The sequence below is a fragment of the Lepidochelys kempii genome, chromosome 2, assembly GCF_965140285.1.
Source record: "Lepidochelys kempii isolate rLepKem1 chromosome 2, rLepKem1.hap1, whole genome shotgun sequence".
NCBI lineage: Eukaryota > Metazoa > Chordata > Testudines > Cheloniidae > Lepidochelys > Lepidochelys kempii.
The window spans coordinates 118,022,554-118,044,799 of record NC_136381.1 but is presented as its reverse complement, the minus strand read 5'-3'; the positions used below and the strand labels follow the sequence as shown (position 1 = coordinate 118,044,799).

Genomic DNA, 22,246 nt, shown 5'->3' with positions numbered 1-22,246 from the left:
CCTTCCTGCTTTTCATTCAGTCCTTAATCTGTCTTTCAGATAATATGCTGAAATTGTATTTACTTGATTAAGAATCATAAAAATTATGTCCCATCCAGCCCTACATTTCTCTGATTCTATGATTTTTAATAACAGAAATCAAATATCTGAACATTATCTGAAAGGCAGATTATTAAAAACATATTCTACTGGAGCTTTCTTTTTATTAAGTACAAAATTAGTTGAATATTCAATGTAATTCTTACTGCCTTTGCAAATTGTGAAATCTGAATGAAAAATAAGTTCACATATATGCATATGTATACAAAAATGCGATGTCTTACATCAGCCTTAGGGTTACAATTCCAATTGCACAAAGGTCAGGAAATTCAAAGTTATGGTTCCCACAGTCACCATATGTTGGTCCCTTTTGTATATATGTAGTGTTCTCTATCTATGGGGATAACTTTACTGTCTTCATGCATATATATACTGATTTCATATAGACTTCATATATTTATATATGCGTGAAGTCAGTATAGTTATCACCATTTAGCTCTGGTCTACACTTGCGGGGGGGGGATCGATCTAAGTCGACGTACTTAGATAGACTTACCATGGTGTCTCCAACGCGGTGAGTCGACTGCTGCTGCTCCTCCGTTGACTCTGCCTGTGCCTCTCACGGCGCTGGAGTACAGGAGTCGACGGGAGAGCACTTCGAGGATCGATTTAGTGCGTCTAGACTAAACACGATAAATCGATCCCTGCTGGATTGAGCGCTGCCCACCGATCCAGCATGGAGTGAAGACATACCCATAATGTGTGTGTGTGTGTATAAATAAAAAACATAGTACAAATATGGTCATTCTGATAATCACTTTGAATTTTCTAATTTTATATGAATAAAAAGTTAACCTTCATCCATAAAAGTTCTTGAGGTTTATTTTTAAAAGCAAAAAAGAAAATATGCAAGTGCTAATGTGTTTGAATGGCTGACTGTCAACAGCATCCGTTGTGGTGTTTCCTAAATGTTGAATGTATTTACTGTTTTGGCTGTGTCTGTGTACACATGCATGTGTTACAGTGTATTGTGTGTGTGAGTATTTATGTGCAAAAATGCCATTAACCTGCAGCTAAGGCTGAAAGAATCCATCACCTAAGATTGTAAGAGAATGTTATAGTTTTAAAAAAAACACAAAAAAACCCAAAGTTATAAATTGTGGAAATTCAAAGTTGTTTTTCTTTTTAAAATTAAAAAAATCATCTATCGCATGGAAATATATAGTTAACATCACCCCAACAAACTTCACTCAGGCTAGTGTTTTTTCAAACTTGAATTGCTTTCCCTTGCTCATTAGTGAACATGAATTAAATCAAGTTTGAACTTAGTTTCATTACTTCGAGTGGTTTAGCTTGCGTCCCCGCTGCAAAGTGGGCAGGTTATCAGCATGAGTGAAAGCTTCTCTTGGGGTTTAGTGTACAGCCTCAAACGAGCCAGTTAGCCCAAGTTAAAAGTACCACTAAACTTGTGTGTGCATGGGAGGGAGGTGAAGGGCAACACCCAAGTAAACTCTGCAGTGAAGAGATACCCCAAATGTCTCTGTGCATCAGCTCTCAACGGTAAAATGGGATAACAATACTCCCACGCTTAGTCTGTCTTGTCTGTTTAGGCCTTGATTCTGCATTGTAGTCCATGTGGATGGGATATTGCACCTATGTGGATCACAGTGTAGGACTGGCGTCCTAGATTGTAAGTTGTTTCGGGTAGGGACTGTCTTAACTATGTTTGTATAATGCCGAGTATAATAGGGCCATAATCTCAGATGGGGCCTCTAGAGTGCCATTTTAATTACAGTCTTTAATAAGGTTCTAGTTTCATCTATTTTTAATTAATGTCAGTGCAAACACTTCCATCAGAACATTTGTGGAAATTGTTTGGAGGGATGGGGTTTCCCTGGTTGTGTTGCTCAAAAATGGCTGAATCACAGTTGCTTCAAAAAAGGGTGGGAGGCTTAAACTAAACATGGAAAATTTCAGCCTAAAAATAAATTGTTTCATGTATTATTAGTAATGGAAAAAGTGAGGGGAAGGGAATTGGAACAGAAACAGGAATTCAACCTTGGAATCAATTTGGCCCTGATATATGCTGATGCTTACAATAACAACAACTATAAACAAACAAAAACTTATCTAAACATTTTTTCCCCTGTAAAATATTTGTCATCTACTGTAATCAGGATGGTGTAGTATGCTGTAAAGGTTTTCTTGGCACAGTTTTGGGATGATATGTATAATATTGCCAAACTCAAACATTCAAAATTCATGAGTCAGGCTTGCAGAAATAATAAAATTAGCTTAAAAGTCATGAGATTTAAAAACATTTAAAAGGCTATTGAGCCTTTCATGTTTTCAGGCTTTCTTCTGTAATCATAAAGGCTAGAAAACTGATTTTTTTTAATTTTTTTTTTTTTAATGAAAGCTGAGTTTCTCGTGTAATCGTGACTCCAGGCACTAGGGATTTATGAAATGAACCAAACTGGGGTCAAAAGTTGGCAACACTGCATGCATAGCTCACTTACTTACAAGTATTGAAGTCATCCCAAACTCATGCTACAGATATCTTGTGTGTTACACCACATTGCACCATCATGTATTCTCGTATGTGTAGCCTAATAAAATATTCATACACAAGCACGTACAGAGAAAATAGCTTTATTTTTAAAACAGGTTAAGATTACTGTGTTTGGAGAAAAAAAAGGGGGGGGGAGGGCGGAAACTTATTTGCCTAAATGTGTCATTAAAGTAATAATTAAAATTGTAAAATAATAAAAATAATAAAAACACAACAAAAAGTGTTAGCTATATTTGAGGATCTTAGTCATTTTCTGTTACAGAGAATAACAAAATTACCTACCATCCCATGATCTTGGCTCATTTTCCTTCTCTGCCAGGTGGTTGCTCGAATTTGACAAGTGATTGATTTGGTTTCAAAGGGTGCCTGAATTGCACAAAGTGTTTTTCATATTAGAAAAGACATAGCCATTTTTTCACAAGTTGCAAGATTTATTACCTTGCACAAAAGTGCTGCAAATTAGTTTGTTTGCTATTTATTTTCTCAGGATTACAGTAATTGGTGTCATTAACTGAAGGACAAGTTTTACAAAGGGTTGGAGGAGGTAGCCTTTTAAATACTTACTCTTCTTATTTATTTATTTTTAAACAATGGTACAGGACTGGAAATTAGATGGGTAGACTGCTACTTCCCATTTACTCACCCTTCCTTTGAGATGGAGATCAACTTCCAAGGAGAATGGATGGAGGTGCTGGGCTGCGGGGTCATGGAGCAGCAGCTAGTTAACTCAGGTACTGAAACTTCTCTACTTCATTGACATCTCTATTAGCAAACACTTCTAGCACAATCAGTTTCACAGTCTCCAACTCCCTTTTCCTTCAGAGTGTGCTGCGCACACACACATCTCTGTTACTAGCAGGAGCAGCAGAAAGACTACAAACAGATTGCATGCTGTTAGGGCACCAAGCTAGCCAGCTAGTTGAGCCCAAAAACTGAAACCATGGCTTTTTTTTAGGGAATTTGTGGGGAGGGAGGACCCTTAATTTTAAAAGATAAACTAATTAATTGACAGACAAATTCTCCTGTCATTCAAATCAAGCCTAATTTATTCAAATAGTTATGATTAAAAAATGCTGTTAGCAAAACAGCACACACATAGGAGAACACTGTGGCATCTTAGCTACCACTATGTGTTAATTGGGTAAATATTCTCCTTTTATATGTTGTTTATTTGTACTGATGATCATGTACTGTTTCAAGAGCAACAACAATTAATTTAATTGAAATTACAGAGATATGGTTGGTTGCCTGACATGAGTTATCCTCTAAAGATTACAAAAAAGGAAAGAAAAAGATAATGGGATTACTTTTCAAGTATTTTCAAATTCACTACTTCATGGCCTTGATTTTTGGAGTGGATGGGAACCTGCAGCTCCCCCGGAATAAACAGCAGTTGTTGTTTATTACATACCAATGGCCCTTTGGAATACTATTAATCTATTTTGTGCAAACGGGTAAGGTTGCGGCCTCCAGGTGTTCCTGTTATGGTGTATTTAGTGTGTTTTGTTGCTGTAGGTTTTCTTAAGCTATTTCTGGCCTGGTCTACACCTAAAACTTAGGTCAACCTAGCTACATCGCTCAGGGATATGAAAAATTTACAACCCTGAGGTGGCCTGGTCTACACTGGGGGTGGAGGAGCGGGGGATCGATCTAAGTCATGCAACTTCAGCTACGTGAACAACGTAGCTGAAGTCGACGTACTTAGACCTACTCACCGCAGTGTCTTCGCTACAGTGAGTCGACTGCAGCCACTTCCCTGTCGACTCTGCCTGCGCCTTTCGCTCCAGTGGAGTACAGGAGTAACGGGAGAGTGCTCGGCGGTTGATTTATCGCATCTAGACTAGACGTGATAAATTGACCCCCGCTGGATCGATCACTGCCCGCCGATCCAGTGGGTAGGATAGCCAAGCCCTTAGAGACGTAGTTAAGCCAACCTAAGCCCTAGTGTAGACAGCTCTAACCCCTTTCAGAGAGGTGGATTACCTACAGTGATGGAAGAACACCTTCTGTTGCTGCAGTAACTATCTATGCTACAGCATTGCAAGCTGCAGTGCTGCAGCTGGGCCACGGTTGTGTTTCTGATGTAGATGTATATCGGTCATTAGTAGATTCTAAATTCCTCTTTTCTTAATATTCTTTAAAGTAGGCATTTAACCTGGATTTCTCACATCCCAGGTAAGTGACCTGATCACTGACATGGAGTCAGTCTGTCTCTGGCCCAGTGAACATTTAATTATTTATACAAAGTGGGACAGCTCCAATGGGAGACATTGAGAGGGCATCATCCCAGAATAGTTAATAGCCAGGTGCTTAGGGCACCCACCTTTGATGTGAGAGTCCCAGGTTCAAGTCTCCCCCGGATTCAGAAAGGGTATCTCTCTCATTTTCCTTGAAAATCTTTGAAAGGTCTCAGTTTTGTACTGAGGAGGAACAAGAATATTTTTGGAATCTTGAGTTTTTATGGGATGGGAAAACCGTTTCCCATCCAGGTCAGTTGATGATGGTGATGATGATGATGATGTGCAGACGAAAAGAGTCTTGTTAATTTCAGCTCGATTCAAAGCAAAATGCATTGCAGGTGGGGAACAAAAAGAAAGGAATCAATGTTTGTCAAACAGAAAGTTGTTGAGAAAGACACAGTTGTTGAGAAAAGAAGACATTTTATTTTGAGATTGCTCAGAGGATATTACAAATTGGAAAAAATATACAGGACCTTGCAGTAAACTTAATACAGACAAAACCAAAATGTATGTATGTTTGTTTATTTATGTATTTATTTATTAAGAAATGTGGCTTGTGATTACTGCATATGACTTGACGTGGCCTACACAGGTAATAGTTGCTACTGTCCCATTCCCTCAGATTTCAGAATATCCCCAAAGTGCCAACTTAACATTTATTTATGATGGTGCCTTGTTTATTATTATGACTCAAACGCATAGATTCTCAGAATTTGTTATAGTGACAAGCCTCCCGCAAAACAAAGTTAAAAATCCTTAGTATTGCCCTGACACTATGACCAGAAGGGAAGTACTTCTCATGGCTATTAGAAATCAAAATTGTGCCTCCTAGTTCCTTCATCTTGATTGCCGGGAGGACTGGAACTTCCTTTCCAAAGTCTCCACCCCATAATGCACGGAGGGGTGTTTTCATGGCTCCATCTCTTCCCTCTACATAAAGGCTTGGCAGGACTTAATTTAAATTGATAGATGTTGTTAAACATTGATTTCAGCTGACACCCTGAAATTGGTGAAAAGCATATCCATCCATACAAGTTAGTGCAGCCTCCCACTTGGGCCTGTAGCAATTGGGTATCACTGGCCCTGCAGCAGCAGCACAGAGCACCCTCTGCAGCCTTGCTGTCACAGGAGAGAGGGAGCGGGTCTATGACAGTGGAGAGGGCTCTCTGCACAGCTGCAGGGCTAGTGACACTGGATTTCTGCAGGCCGAGGGTGTGGGGAAGGCTATGGTCCTGGCAGGGCAGAGTAGAGACCCCTGGCCAGGGCTGCAAGGTTGAGGATGAGCCCTCAGCCGTAGGGGACAGAGCCATTCATCAGCAGAGTGGCCTCCTCCACAGTTGGGGGCTTGTCCTTCTCCTCCTTGCAGTCCCGACTAGGGAGGTCTCTGTTCTGCCCTGCTAGGACCATAGGCAGCCTTGCGCCTGCAACGATCCAGTGTCACTGGCTCCACGGCTGTGCAGGGAGCCCTCTGCAGCAACCCTGTCACAGTCCCGCGCTCACTCACTAGCCCTGAGTGCAGGGGCTGTCCCCAGGCAGGGAGTGTTCAGCAGTGGGGTGGCCTCCTCCATGGCTGAAGGCTGATCTTCCTCCTTTCAGCCCTGGCCAGAGGCCTCTGCTCTGGTGACCAGAACTGCAGCCTCCCCTGCATCCTGTGTCCGGGTATCTTGAACCCCTCAGTAGCACAGGATCCCCCCAGCTACATCATTGTCAGTGCCCTAGTACTACCCCCAACCATACTTCCCCCTTAATTTCCTGCAACTGTCAAATTAAAAATGGATAAAAATTGGGGGGGGGAAATTGGGGGGGGGGCAGGGAAGAATTCTGCCAAGTCTATCTATCGGGTATCCTGCTTCTCCAGCATCTTTCATCAGCTCTTTGTTTATCATCCTGCCCATATGCAAGGGGAGAGATCTTCATCTTTTCCTGGGAAGTGAATACCACATCTTTCACATGTTTTTTGTTGTTGTGTGCCTCAAAACTTCATCCAGAGTACTTGCCTATAAATGCAGCTACATTATTTTCACAGTTATCACAGCTTGCATGGAAAACATGAAATTGACTGCTCTATGAAAAACATGAATTTAAAATTTCCCACCAGTTGCTCACTTATTGTGAAAAATGCTAACTCAGAATCTCTATGGGAGATATTCTAGAACTCAGCACAGTAGGATTGAATGGAATTTTTTTAAAAAAAACATTATTCATTTTTGGCTGGCTAGGCCACAGCTGGGGAATATTTCAGTTAGTTTGCTGTGTGTGCCAGTTCACAGGCTAAGTGCCAAAAGATCTTTTTCATGTTCTGCTGCACTGCTAACTGATAAGCACCAGAGCAGAAACAAGGGAGTTTGCATTCATACAGGATACTGCAGCAGAATAAACTTCAGCTGAACCAAACCTTTTCTACAGTAAAAATTTTAGAATGTGTGTTTAAACTGCTTTTATTGAAACGTTGTTTTTCTGAACAATTTGTGTCAAAGTTTTCCTTAGATACACTGAAAATTTTGAAGTAAAGTTCCAAAATAGTAAACAGTGAATAGAAACTCTTTATTTATTTCTTCCTAACAAAACATGTCTGGCCCCTTACAAAGCATTTTTGGTTGATGTGAGTCATTAAGACATGTAGTTATGAAATTTTATGTTGCCCAGTGAAATTTACCTTTTTCTTCCATTAAAAAATGGCACTTTTCTATGGAAAAAAACAAGCCTTAGCTACAATTACATTTTTTCCCTTTGTATTATTGCTTAAATGTGAAGTATTTGTTTGTGAGATCACCAAAAGCTATCACTCAGAACTAAGTTGCCTGTGCGCACAGTGCTCTGCTATGGCTATATTTTAAAGAGGCCTTGAGGATGCCACACATTGGATGACTTTTATGCTGTATTTTATTTATTTTCTATATATTTGGGCAGAAATATAAATGAGCTTTATAGGCTGATTAAGAGATAAGTTCCCTGCCCCAAAGCTGTTAGGCATTAAAAGTGAAGTAGTGACACTTCCCCTTGAATGGTCCCTTAGGGTATGTCTACACTACGAAATTAGGTCAAATTTATAGAAGTCGTTTTTTTAGAAATCGTTTTTATATAGTCGATTGTGTGCGTCCCCACACAAAATGCTGTAAGTGCATTAACTCGGCGGAGTGCTTCCACAGTACTGAGGCTAGCGTCGACTTCCTGAGTGTTGCACTGTGGGTAGCTATCCCACAGTTCCCACAGTCTCCAGCGCACACTGGAATTCTGGGTTGAGATCCCAATGCCTAACGGGGCAAAAACATTGTTGCGGGTGGTTCTGGGTACGTGTCGTCAGGCCCTCCCTCCCTCCGTGAAAGCAACGGCAGACAATCGTTTTGCGCCTTTTTTTGCTGAGTTACTTGGCAGATGCCATACCACGGCAAGCATGGAGCCTGCTCAGATCACTTTGGCAATTAGGAGCAAATTAAACACCATGCACATTATTCAGCAGTATATGCAGCACCAGAACCTTCCAAAGCGAAACCGGGCGAGAAGGCGATGTCAGTGCGGTGACGAGAGCGATGAGGACATGGACACAGACTTCTCTCAAAGCACGGGCCCTGGCAATGTGGGCATCATGGTGCTAATGGAGCAGGTTCATGCCGTGGAATGCCGATTCTGGGTGCAGGAAACAAGCACAGACTGGTGGGACCGCATAGTGTTGCAGGTCTGGGACGATTCCCAGTGGCTGCAAAACTTTCGCATGCGTAAGGGCACTTTCATGGAACTTTGTGACTTGCTTTCCCCTGCCCTGAAGCACAAGAATACCAAGATGAGAGCAGTCCTCACAGTAGAGAAGCGAGTGGCAATAGCCCAGTGGAAGCTTGCAACACCAGACAGCTACCGGTCAGTTGGGAATCAATTTGGAGTGGGCAAATCTACTGTGGGGGCTGCTGTGATGCAAGTAGCCAACAGAATCAAAGATCTGCTGATATCAAGGGTAGTGACCCTGGGAAATGTGCAGGTCATAGTGATGGCTTTGCTGCAATGGGATTCCCTAACTGTGGTGGGGCCATAAATGGAACCCATATCCCTATCTTGGCACCGGAGCACCAAGCCGGCGAGTACATAAACCGCAAGGGGTACTTTTCAATGGTGCTGCAAGCACTGGTGGATCACAAGGGACATTTCAGCAACATCAGCGTGGGATGGCTGGGAAAGGTACATGACGCTTGCATCTTCAGGAACTCTGTTCTGTTTCAAAAGCTGCAGGAAGGGACTTTCTTCCCAGACCAGAAAATAACCGTTGGCGATGTTGAAATGCCTGTAGTTATCCTTGGGGACCCAGCCTACACCTTAATGCCACAGCTCATGAAGCCATACACAGGCAGCCTGGACAGTAGTCAGGAGCTGTTCAACTACAGGCTGAGCAAGTGCAGAATGGTGGTAGAATGTGCATTTGGACGTTTAAAGGCGCGCTGGCGCAGTTTACTGACTCGCTTAGACCTCAGCGAAACCAATATTCCCATTGTTATTGCTGCTTGCTGTGTGCTCCACAATATCTGTGAGAGTAAGGGGGAGACGTTTATGGTGGGGTGGGAGGTTGAGGCAAATCACCTAGCTGCTGATTACGCGCAGCCAGACACCAGGGCGGTTAGAAGAGCACAGGAGGATGTGGTGCGTATCAGAGAAGTTTTGAAAACCAGTTTCATGACTGGCCAGGCTATGGTGTGAAAGTTCTGTTTGTTTCTCTTTGATGAAACTGCCCCCCCTCCACCCCCCCGGTTCACTCTACTTCCCTATAAGCTAACTGCCCTCCCCTCCCCCCTTCGATCACAGCTTGCGGAGGCAATAAAGTCATTGTTGCTTCACATTCATGCATTCTTTATTCATTCATCACACAAACAGGGGAATAACTGCCAAGGTAGCCCGGGAGTGGTGGTGGAGGAGGGAAGCGCTGGGTGCAGTGGTGGAGGAGGGAAGGACAAGGCCACACAGCACTTTAAAAATTTAAAACTCTAAAACTTATTGAATGCCAGACTTCTGTTGCTTGGGCAATCCTCTGGGGTGGAGTGGCTGGGTGGCTGGAGGCCCCCCCACAGCGTTCTTAGGCGTCTGGGGCTATGGAACTTGGGGAGGAGGGCAGTTGGTTACACAGGGGCTGTAGCGGCAGTCTGTGCTCCTGCTGCCTTTCCTGCAGGTCAATCATATGCTGGAGCATATTAGTTTGATCCTCCAGCAGCCTCAGCATTGAATCCTGCCTCCTCTCATCACGCTGCCTCCACTTACTCTCTTCAGCCCACCACTTACTCTCTTCAGCCCACCACCTCTCCTCGTGTTCATTTTGTGCTTTCCTGCGCTCTGACATTGTCTGCGTCCATGCATTCATCTGCGCTCTGTCAGTGTGGGAGGACAGCTTGAGGTCAGAGAACATTTCATCGTGAGTGTGTTTTTTTCACCTTCTAATCTTTGCTAGCCTCTGGGAAGGAGAAGATCCTGTGATCCTTGAAACACATGCAGCTGGTGGAGGGAAAAAAAAGAGACAGTGGTATTTAAAAAGACACATTTTATAGAACAATGGGTACACTCTTTCACGGTAAACCTTGCTGTTAACATTACATACATAGCACATGTGCTTTCGTTACAGGGTTGCATTTTGCCTCCCCCCACCGTGTGGCTAACCCCTCCCCCTACCACATGGCTAACAGCGGGGAACATTTCTGTTCAGCCACAGACCAACAGCCCAGCAGGAACGGGCACCTCTGAATGTCCCCTTAAGAAAAGCACCTTATTTCAACCAGGTGACCATGAATGATATCACTCTCCTGAGGATATGAAGTTTCCATCAGAGGAGTGAAGTTTTGGAATAGCCTTCCAAGGGAAGCAGTGGGGGCAAAAGATCTATCTGGCTTTAAGATTAAACTCGATAAGTTTATGGAGGAGATGGTATGATGGGATAACATGGTTTTGGTAATTAAATATTCATGGTAAATAGGCCCAAGGGCCTGTGATGGGATATTAGATGGAGTGGGATCTGAGTTACCCAGGAAAGAATTTTCTGTAGTATCTGGCTGATGAATCTTGCCCATATGGGTTTAGCTGATCGCCATATTTGGGGTCGGGAAGGAATTTTCCTCCAGGGCAGATTGGAAGAGGCCCTGGAGGTTTTTCGCCTTCCTCTGTAGCATAGGGCATGGATCGCTTGCTGGAGGATTCTCTGCTCCTTGAAGTCTTTAAACTACGATTTGAGGACTTCAATAGCACAGATATAGGTGAGAGGTTTTTTGCAGGAGTGGTGGATGAAATTCTATGGCTTGCGTTGTGCAGGAGGTCAGACTAGATGATCATAATGGTCCCTTCTGACCTAAATATCTATGAATCTATAACAGAGAGATAAAGAACGGATGTTGTTTGAACGCCAGCAAACATAGGCTGCAATGCTTTGTTCTGCAGTGATTCCCGACTACGTGCTATTGGCCTGGCGTGGTAAAGTGTCCTACCATGGTGGACGGAATGAGGCTGCCCTCCCCAGAAACTTTGTGCAAAGGCTTTGGGAGTACATCCAGGAGAGCTTTATGGAGATGTCCCTGGAGGATTTCCGCTCCATCCCCAGACACGTTAACAGACTTTTCCAGTAGCTGTACTGGCCGCGAATGCCAGGGCAAATTAATCATTAAACACACTTGCTTTTAAACCATGTTTACTATTTTAAAAGGTACACTCACCAGAGGTCCCTTCTCCGCCTGGCGGGTCCAGGAGGTAACCCTGGGTGGGTTCGGGGGATACTGGCTCCAGGTCCAGAGTAAGAAACAGTTCCTGGCTGTCGGGAAAACCGGTTTCTCCACTTGCTTGCTGTGAGCTATCTACAACCTCATCATCATCCTCTACCTCATCCGCAAAACCTGCTTCCGTGTTACCTCCCCCTCCATTGACGGAGTCAAAGCACACGGTTGGGGTAGTGGTGGCTGAACCCCCTAAAATGACATGCAGCTCATCATAGAAGCGGCATGTTTGGGGCTCTGACCCGGAGCGGCCGTTCGCCTCTCTGATTTTTTGGTAGGCTTGCTTCAGCTCCTTAAGTTTCACGTGGCACTGCTTCGGGTCCCTGTTATGGCCTCTGTCCTTCATGCCCTGGGAGATTTTGACAAATGTTTTGGCATTTTGAAAACTGGAATGGAGTTCTGATAGCACGGATCCTGTATCTCCCGTTCGGTCCATGCTGGAGCTCTTTTGCGATTCTGGGACTCCATCATGGCCACCTCTGCTGATGAGCTCTGCACTCACCTGCAGCTTGCCATGCTGGCCAAACAGGAAATGAGATTCAAAAGTTTGCGGGCTTTTTCCTGTCTGCCTGGCCAGTGCATCTGAGTTGAGAGTGCTGTCCCGAGCGGTCACAGTGGAGCACTCTGGGATAGCTTCCGGAGGCCAATACCGTCAAATTGCATCCACAGTACCCCAAATTAGACCCGGCAAGGCCAATTTCAGCGCTAATCCCCTTGTCGGGGGTGGAGTAAGGAAATCAATTTTAAGAGTCCTTTAAGTCAAAAAAAAAAGGGCTTCGTCGGGTGGACAGGTGCAGGGTTAAATCGATTTAACTCTGCTAAATTCGACCTCAACTCCTAGTAAAAAGAAAAGGAGTACTTGTGGCACCTTAGAGACTAACAAATTTATTTGAGCATAAGCTTTCGTGAGCTACAGCTCACTTCATTGGATGCATTCAGTGTTAGTCTCTAAGGTGCCACAAGTACTCCTTTTCTTTTTGCAAATACAGACTAACACGGCTGCTACTCTAAAACCTCTCAACTCCTAGTCTAGACCAGGGCTCAGAATATATGCTAACTACTTATGCTAAAGCTAAACTATCTGCTTAGTTGTGACGCTCTTAGTACCTTTCCCAAACTTGAAAAAGAGCTCTGTGTAGCTTGAAAGCTTGTCTCTCTTACCAACAGAAGTTGGTCCAATAAAATATATTCCCTCACCCATCTTGTCTCTCTAACATACTGAGACCGACACAGTTAAACAACACTACATGTGTCTTGCAATGACAGTTCTCCTGCTTGTAATATCTTAATACAGTTTCTTGGAGGCTAACTTGAGGATGTATCAAATTCAAATGATATTGCCAAATTATTTAAGATTTTCAGTTTTGAACATTTAGTCTTGAGTGAAGAATTCTATTGTAGCTGTAATGCCCTATGGAATCTGGGCTAAACTATTGTTTTCCCAAATACTCTCTTCCACTGAAAATGCTTCTGATACTCATCTTTACAGAGAATCACGGAAATGTAAGGCTGGAAGTGACCCTAGGACGTCATCAAGTCCAACCTCCTCCGCTGGGGCAGGACAAAGTAAACTTTGACCATCTCTGACAGAAGCCTTTCTTTGATTTCAGTTACCTTTAAATAGAATATGTACTTTAAAACAATCAAATTTGTGCAAGAGCAAAAGCTTTATTAGCTTCATTCACTGCCCACTTTCCTGGTCTTCTGGGTTTTTTTTTTTTTTTTTTGTCTTTTTATATCGAAGAAAAGATTCCATAGTCTTTGAGTCTTTGCCTCTCTTTCCTGACAGCATAACTCACTGCTAGGTCTCCACTGTCTGACATTGACCTTCAGAATGTGTTACAAAGAACCCAAATGACAGAGACAACAAAAATAGTACATTAAATTTGAAATTTCTGAAATAAAATAAGATTCATTGCTTTATCTTATATAGGGTTGTTTTAGTGTCATACCTCACTTTCAAGGTTCAGCTGATTCTGGTATTCAGAAAAACAATACCAGATTTCTTCACCCAAGATTCTAAAGCTGACCTCCTTCTTAAAGGCTCACTGAATGGGATATGGGGGTTGTTCATTGTTCATACCCATTCAGATATTGATCTCTGTGTTGAGGTCAGTCAGGGTGCCCATTGTGATGATGTTTGATTCCAAAATAAAAATCCTGAAGTGTAAAAGGGAGAGGAGAGATTGCAGTGTTATTGACTGTTTAAAAGAAAATTGCAATGCATATACCAGGAAAGCTACTCTTTATAACCCCACTGAGAATATGGTGCCAAATTTTTCCTCCAGGTCTTCGGCCTGTCTATGTAACTAGTTTTGAAGTGATAAATAATGCTGAAGACAGGACAGTCATACAGAGCCATCTGGGTTGCTTGGTAAACTGGGCCCATTTGAACAAAATGTGCTTAATACAGCCAAATGCAAAATTATGCCTCTAGGAACAAGAAATGCAGGCCATACGTATAGAATGGGGGACTGTACCCTGGAAAGAAGTGACTCTGAAAAGAATTTAGAGGTTAGAGTAAATAAGCAACTCAACGTGAGCTCCCCACGTGAAGATGTGGCAAAATGGGCCAATGTGGTCCATGCTTCTATAAACAGGGGGTGTAGTGAGTAGGAGTAGGGAGGTGATTGCATTTCTGTGTATGGCATTGGTGAGATCATTTCTGAAATACTGCATACAGTTCTGGTATCCACAGCTTAACAAGGATGTTGGAAAAAGTGGAGAGGGTGCAGAAAAGAACCACAAAAATAATTGGAAGACTGGAGTAAATCCCTCATAGTGAGAGATGTATAGAGCTCAATCTGTTTAGTTTATGACAAAGAAGATTGAGTGGTGATTTGATTACAGTGCATAAGTACCTTCATGGGGAGAGAATACTAGGTACTAAAGGGCTTTGTAATCTCGTGGATAAGGCATAACCAATGGTTGGAAGTTGAACTAGACAAATTCAAATTAGAAATAAGGCATGAATTTTTAACAATGAGAGTGATTAATCATTGGACAAACAACCAAGGGAAGTGGTGGATTCTCTATCTCTTGATGTCTTCAAATCAAGACTCGATACTTTTCTGGAAGATATCTTGTCAAATTGAGTAAAATTTATTGGTCTGTGTAATACACAAGGATATACAGCAGGTCAAATTTGATGATCTTATGGTCCCTTCTGGCTTAAACTCTATCAATATATCTAATCTGTGTAAAAACCAAAAACTCCACCTATTGTAGAGATTTATTTCAGCTGTTTAGAAAATTCTTATTATTCCGAAGGCACAGAGTAAGGAATGCAGTTACATGTTCCCCAAAGGCTGAAGTTAGTGATGCAGAACTTTGGAAATTTACTGTAGTGCAAAGAGAGGGAGCTGGATAGAAGGAAATTCAGTATCATAATCAGTATAAAATCTAGTTCTAGATTTTTTTAAAATTTCATGTTGTGTGGGGTCTTTTTGCTAATAGTAAAACTGTGTATTTAAATATTATTTATATTAAAATTGATGTATAAAAGTCATATTAATATAAAGTTATGGTTACTATAATTAACACTCAACAATTAGAAAATAAAGTATTGAAGCTTTTAAGCACAACGTAAGCTCTTTGGGGTCTTTTGGTTTTGTGTTTGTACAGCCCCTAGTACAATGGTATGCTGATCCATGATCAGGGCTCCTAGGCTCTATTGCAATACAAATAATAATGAATAATGGTAGTAATAACTAGTAGGATGTATATTAAGATTTTCTGAAAAACAATAGTTCCTGGTCTAGGTGCAACTGCTATCGATATCACACACCGAGCGCTTGTGAACCATGAGTAAGGCTGCAAGTCTGTCATGGAAGTCACGGATTCGGTGACTTTCTGGGACCTCCATGACTTCCACAGCTGCCAGTGTGGCTGACCACAAGGCCACCCGAGCAGCTGGCTCCGGGGGCCGCCCAAGCAGCAGTGGTCCTGGGGGCAGCCCCAGAGCAGTAGACCTGGTGCAGCAGCGGTTCCGGGGACTGCTCTGGAGGGCATCAGAGCAGCAGTCCCTGGGGCCTTGGAGCAGCGGGCATCCGGGGACAGTCAGCCCTCGCTGCCAGAGCAGGGGCCAGATGTTGTTCCCCAAGACCCACCAAAGCAGCAGCCATGAATTTTTTTCATTGCCAATGACCTGTCCATGATTTTTACTAAAAATACCCATGAGTAAATCTTAGCCTTAATCCTAAGTGCTGCTGTATTGAAGCTGCTAGTGGGGAGAGTTGGCAAGGCTTGTTGCTGCGCATGTATTTCCTGCCTTCCCGTTCAGAAAGTAGCACTGGCATAGCCCTCAGAGATGGCGATTTGCCTGTTTTTTTGGGATTGAGGATGAATGCAATGGATATGAGGAGAGCTTGGCAGAGAAAATGTCAGTTGGCTAAAATGGAAGGGAAGAGGATTGCTCCGACTTCAGTGACGGAATGAGGCCTTTGACAAGGATACGGAGAAATTGTGCACAGTTTGCATTCGTTTGTATTCTCAGTTCAAACATTGCTGTGCGGTGCTGAGGTTCAAAGGAGTGTGTATAATATCTTGAAGTTGCAGTGAAAGCACTTTTGCTGACCGTTTATTGTTGTCAATCCTTATGTATTCAGTCCTAAGATTGTTGTGAGTGAAGACTAATGAGCCTGATAACGTGCCTTCCTCATAGACAGAGAAACACAAAGAAAAGAGTTTGCAGTAACTAAACCAATTTCACTGAAGCAAGCTCTTCCTCTGAATGTGAGGGGTTTTAAGGCAAAAGCATTCTTGCCACAAAGTATTGTGTGAGGTGAAAGTTAGATGCTATTCCTCAAAATGTTTTTTTTTCCTGTTTTAAAACACTGACAGTTTAGCTACAGTATTTAATTCCAGCACTTAAAGTGTTAATGAGCCCAGTGCTGCCATCTTCTGCACAATAAAAATTTTAACATGTGTAATCTTAGCTGTAGCACTCTAAACATTTGATTATTTTATTTATTTATTTGTACACATGCTTTCTAAAGGAGAATAGCAGCTCCAAATTCTTAACCCTTCAGTTGTTTCAGGCTCTGGTTTTGACACAACCAAACTCCGTATCGTGCTGAATAAGCAGTGAATTTGTAGCTAATGGAAAAACCTTGCTAATGCTACCTTGAAGGGACAATTTTACTTGTTTAATTTATTAATATACTCTGAGTTACATTTTAGAGATGTAGGATTCTGATTTATCAAGCAGTGGGAGGACGGGGAGTTTTGGGGAATGGGAAATTTAATGTCTCATCCAGCTATTTATTTTGAGTCTTGCCTGTTAAATTGCATTAAAATATTTCAACAGATGGAGCATATGGCATATCCAGCATGCAAACCCAATGTGTTCTACCCATCCCAACATCTTTTTGAGCACTAACACTGCAGGAATCTTGAAATATTTAAGTGTGTGCGCGTATGTACGTATGTATGTATAGATATAGTAGAGAGGAGTACACATACGCACATCCTTACAAAACCTTTAAGTCAGTGGTCCCCAAACTTTTCACCTTACCCTCCCCTTACCCCTGTCTGCCGCACCTCCCCCATCCCCCTGAGCTGGGGCTGGGAGTGGGGCCACAGCTCCTGGAGGGGCCATGGTGACATGGACAGGGGTAAGGAGGCAGAGGCCATAGCTTGGGGAGGGGCCGGGGCGGAGCTGGGTGATGCTCCCTCCACACCCCCAGCCACGTCCCTGTGAACGTTCCTCTGCAATCGCTTGTGGGGGGCGGGGTGCCCCACAGTATGGGGACCTCTGTTTTAAGGTGAAGTTAAGTTACAATTGCATATCAATGGGTTGAGCACATAGATACATAAAACGCCTCCGGTGTTACGCTGAATAAAGGTTGTACTTCTCAAACAAGACACCCAGAGTAATTTTACTCTCCCTCTTGAGGCTCAGCTGCCCTCATCACAAATCTTTTAGTGGAAAACAAAATCTCTTTTTATCCAGTGACTTTCTAGCTAAGGAACTTAAATGGCCCACACAATGATATCTGAGCGCTTGTCAATCTTCAATGTATTTATCTTTACAACATCCATGTGAGGTGGGGAGTGCTATTATTTCCATTTTACAGATGAGGCACTGAGGCACAGAAAGGCTAAGTGACTTGCCCAAGGTCACACAGGATGTCTGTGATGGAGCAGAGTCTCCCAAGTCCTAGGCAAGTTACCTAACCACAGGGCCATCCTTCTTCTCAAAGCTGCCTAGTGATTTGAGCTCTACTTCCATAAGTAAAAGAGGTGGGGAGTTTGGGATTTTATTTAAATGTAAACAGAGCTATCTGGCAGTTGTATGCTATATGATTGCCAGAGCTGGCCAATCCCAGTGACATACCCAATTTGATAGTTAATAGCTGGTGAAATTTTACTTTAATCGTCTAAACTCAGGGAATTCTGGAGGAAGTCCTGATAGAATTGGCTTAAAGGGGAAAGGCATAGGTGAGCTGTTCATAGAAGTATGATAAATTGATCTTGGTGGTCCACAACATATCATGTGGATATTACTGTCTACATATATGTGTAGTGTGTTCTGGGGGCCGTAAGCTAAAATAGGCAGAGCAGGTCTTGACAGATTAAAAAGGGAATAAGACAGAGGACCTGACCTATCTCAGAGAAGATGCTCAGTCTCCCTATTGGAAAAGGAGAGTGTCCACACTCCGGTCTTTATTTGGAGCTGTATCATGCAAGGTGCTCAGCAGCCTGTTCTGAATACAGCAGATCATTTAAGCACATGCTCAATTTTAAGAGGTTGTTTCATCAAAGTGAATGTGCTTTAGGCCCTGATGCAGCAAAACACTTAAATGTGTGCTGAAGTCCCATAAATTTCAAACCAGTGGGACTTTAGCACATGCGTAAAGATTTTGGAGCCAGAGTGCTCAGCACCTTGCAGGAGGATCAAGTCCATAAAGTGGAAGCAGTTGCAGGCTAGGGATAAACTCTTGAGGGGATGTAGAGTTTCCTTTCTCCTTCCTCACAGCTGAAAGGGAAATTTAGTTAAGGATGGTTTGCTTCCCGCTCTTGGATGAAGATGGTTTTTCCATTGGTGGTTGGGTTTGCTTTCTTTTGGACAAGGCTAAAGGAAATTTTGGTCTTGGCTTGATAAATTGGGGCAAGGCAGAGAGACAGACTACATAGAGGTGATATCCCTTAAAGTCTCAGGAGGCAGTATTTTATTTGTTGTTGCTTTCCCATTTTCTGTTACCCATGGCTACAGCTGCAGGTCAAACACATACAGTGTATTATAAAGTTATGTAAAGGTTTCTGGTTTTTTTCCTCTTCCTCTTGTAAAGATAATTTGTCTATTGTCTGTTTCTTAATTTACAGCTCTGCTTGTTTAACTTGTTCATCGTTTTTCATCCAGAATGAGCCCACAAAATTCTTAAAATGTTGCTTTCTCTGACTTTATTACCTCTGACAGATTCATCGTATATGTTGGAATTTGGTGTTCTTTGAAAGAATTAATATAACCTTATTCCCAGTCTGTATATGTTTGCTCAGAATGAACAAATATATTGCAATACATTTTATGACAATTCAGTTATACCTATTTCTGGGAGGTATGTTGTTTATTTGCAGGGATGGTTAGTACAGGATTGAGTTTCGAACTAAAAAGCTATTATAGAACTTGGAACCAACATTTAAATATGTGGCGCCACATTGGCTTTGCATGGTCTGTGGACAAATTACCAGCTGAGCATTAGATTGATTCTGTGAGTAGATTTAGAGGGTAATGTCTCTTTGATGGTACAAGACTTCATTTGCATTTGGAACATTCATCCCATACCCTCACAGTACTGGAATCTAGCCTATACTTCAGACCTTATTTTCTCCTCCCCACAAAACCACTGCAAGATGTTAACACGCTCTGAGTTAATGCTGGCCCTGAGCCAGCTAGACTGGTTATTTGAGGGCATGACATAAGTACTTTCTCCCCTGAAGGGGTGAGAGACTCTACTCTCTGGGAGAATGATTAGGTCGTCCAATTGGAATTTTAAAAACCAGTTACTGTATACGGCTAGATATATTAAAGCCTTGTGAGGTAATATTACACATACAGTAGTTAGAGTGTGTCTTTCTCACATTGTCCTTCATGTTTGGAAATTAAAAAAGACATTAAAGATTTGGAGCCTTAGTATGACTGATCTTCCTGGGATCCAGCAGGAGGATTAGAGTGCTGTACACAAGAGGCAGCTAAATAATGTGTGAGATTTATTAAGTAATTCCAAAGCAAAACAGGATGGTGATCTCAGCACCCTCAACAGCAACAATTTATAGCACAGAAGTGTTTTCTTTCTTTTATTTACACAGATAAGAATATAATCTAATAATGTATTTTAATTACTGTAATATGCTGTGCTGAACGCTTCAAAATGTGATCCTTTGTAGAGTTATTTAAACAATTCTTCTCCCAGTTTCATCTTGTTCTCATTTATAAGGATTCTAGTTTTTATGCAACTAAGAGCTGTTGCCTTTCTGATCCAAATAACAAGTTTCCTCATCTGATTGGGGGATTCCACAAGATTTTTGTTGGGCTGTACGATGCTTACCAGGATTAGCCAAATAGGAATGGAGAGGAGACTTTATTTATGTGAGTCTGTACCTACTCCTAGCAGTGCAGCATTAAACTGTTTCACTTTGCCAGACAGCAAAAGCAAACTTTATTTCTTATCTGTCCAAAATCTATTTGTCGAGGAGACTAATGTTAAAATATATCACAGATGGTGCAATTCATGCCACTTCTTGCCTTTCAGACTTTCATGTTTGTAGGTTGGGTAAATGGGCAGAGTTTTCCCCTATGGCTGTCTGAAGCTGTATATGCTCTCTCTCTCTCTGACTTTACCCTTTGTCTATGATTAAGAAACAGAGAAAGCAGAGATGATTTTCTAGCGCTACTTTCTGACAACCAGAGTAATCTCCTGTATTATTTTGAAATTTTGTTTTGTTTTGTATAAGTATCTTGTAAGTCAGCTCCAATGTCACAGCTTGCGTTTTAACTGCTATAACAAAGGCTATATCTTCACTTCTGGCAGTAGTGTAGAGTACAGGCACTGCACATGTAGCTCTAAGCCCCAGGGAAAGACCAGCTGTGTCCCTGCTTGTCGTTGTGGTCTGTAGCGCCACACAATAGTGAAAGGCCCCAGCAGTAGAGGGGCAACAACGAAAGGTGCTGGCAGGGGGAAGGCAGCGGGGAAAGACTCTGGAGCCTTTCCCCGCTGCTTCCCTCTGCCAGAGCCTTTCTCAGGGGCAGGAAAAGGCTCCAGCCGTTGGGGGACGCTACACATTACACTGCTAAAAATAGCAGTGTAGAGGTGGGAGGCACTGCTTGGGCAGGTAGAGAGCTGTGTTAGGTGATTCAGGCACGTAGGGTACTCTACTCTGTTTGTCTAAGCCAATGGTTCTCAACCTATTTACCATTGTGGGCTGCATATGCAGCTCTCTCTGTTATGTGGGCCGCATCCACACAATATATATACTGCCTGTATAGCTCTGAGGCTGTCACATGGGCTGCAGCTGTGTGCTTATTGGGCCACAAGGGGCCCACGGGTTCAGAACCACTGGCTTAAGCCATGTCTCACTGTCTACAATACTGTTTATGCCTGTGCTAGCTGTACTCTGCACACCGCCATAAGTGTAGATGTAGCCTAAGTAGGGTGACCTGATCTCCAGTTTTTAAGCCCTCCTGCAGGTGTCCCAACTTTTCCTTTAAAACGGACAAATTGCCCTGTATTTTCTGTCTCCCACCCCATCAGTACGTGCCGGATCTCAGCCAGCAGGGCCCCACCCCCCATCCCATTTCCAGCCTGCACTGGCTGCGCACTGTGAGCTGCGGTGGCTGGTGAGTGTGGGCAGGTGCCAGACAGTGGCCACTTACATGTCGCCGCTGTTGCCCCCCAGTGGCCCTTTACATGCTCCACCTCTCGCCGTCCTCTCCCTGCTTTGCCTCTTGGCCTCCACAGTCCCGCTGCTCTTCCATATCTCCCCTTCCCTCTGCCCCCGTGGGGCGCACCCCACTCCCAGCACTGTGCGGAGAATCAGCCCCTGGTCAGAATGCTCAGCTCACCAGCAGCCTGGCAGGCATGCTCCTTCCTTCTCCTACTGCCTCTGGCTGGGCCGGTGCTCTGGCCCGGAACACTGGCCAGGAGGAGCCGAGCCCCGCATAGCGCTGGCACAGGGAAGCCTCTTTGCCTCTCAGCTAAGCTCTGGAGTGGCGAGTGGGGGGGAGAGATTGCTAGCCTGTTCATGCCCCGAACTTGCAGGCTTCACAGCAGCCCCCGGGGCAGGGGCGTAGCACCCTCATTGCACACATCCCGTCCTGAGTCCCTACGCACCCTCCTCTGCTGAGCCCTCTCTGGCCAGGTTCACTGAAGCCCCTGCAGTCAGGCTGCCTGGGCCCTGGAGCACAATGCATCCTTAGGGTTTAAACCCTTCCTGCCTGTGCTGTAGCAAGGGGACAGGAGGCGGCTGGGTTATGTCAGTGGCCAGCAGCAGCCTGGAGGTGTTAGCTGCCTTTCAACACTGTGCGGTCAGGAAGGGACAAGACTCTTCCAGCCACACACGGGAGTGAGAGGGGGAAGAGAAGAGCTCTGCAAGGACATGGGCCAGGTCATCCCTTCCCCTCCCCTGCAGCTGGAAGCAGCTCCCATCCCTTCCCTCCCACGAAG

At 43.5% G+C, this 22,246-nt stretch overlaps 1 protein-coding gene across 8 annotated transcripts in view; it reads left to right on the top strand.

The window, feature by feature from the left end:
* FARS2 (phenylalanyl-tRNA synthetase 2, mitochondrial) overlaps window positions 1-22,246 on the top strand; it is a 371,125-nt gene that overhangs the window by 113,646 nt on the left and 235,233 nt on the right. For 7 of the 8 annotated variants that reach the window (XR_012157340.2, XR_012157339.2, XM_073332127.2 and 4 more), the window contains one exon: window positions 3,211-3,342. The exons of the other annotated variant lie outside the window; for it this stretch is intronic. Coding sequence is in view for 5 of the 7 variants with exons in the window: in XM_073332127.2 (XP_073188228.1) it covers window positions 3,211-3,342 (132 nt within the window). In the remaining 2 variants the exon portion in view is untranslated. The remainder of the gene's footprint in view (window positions 1-3,210; window positions 3,343-22,246) is intronic. 8 annotated transcript variants of the gene reach the window in all.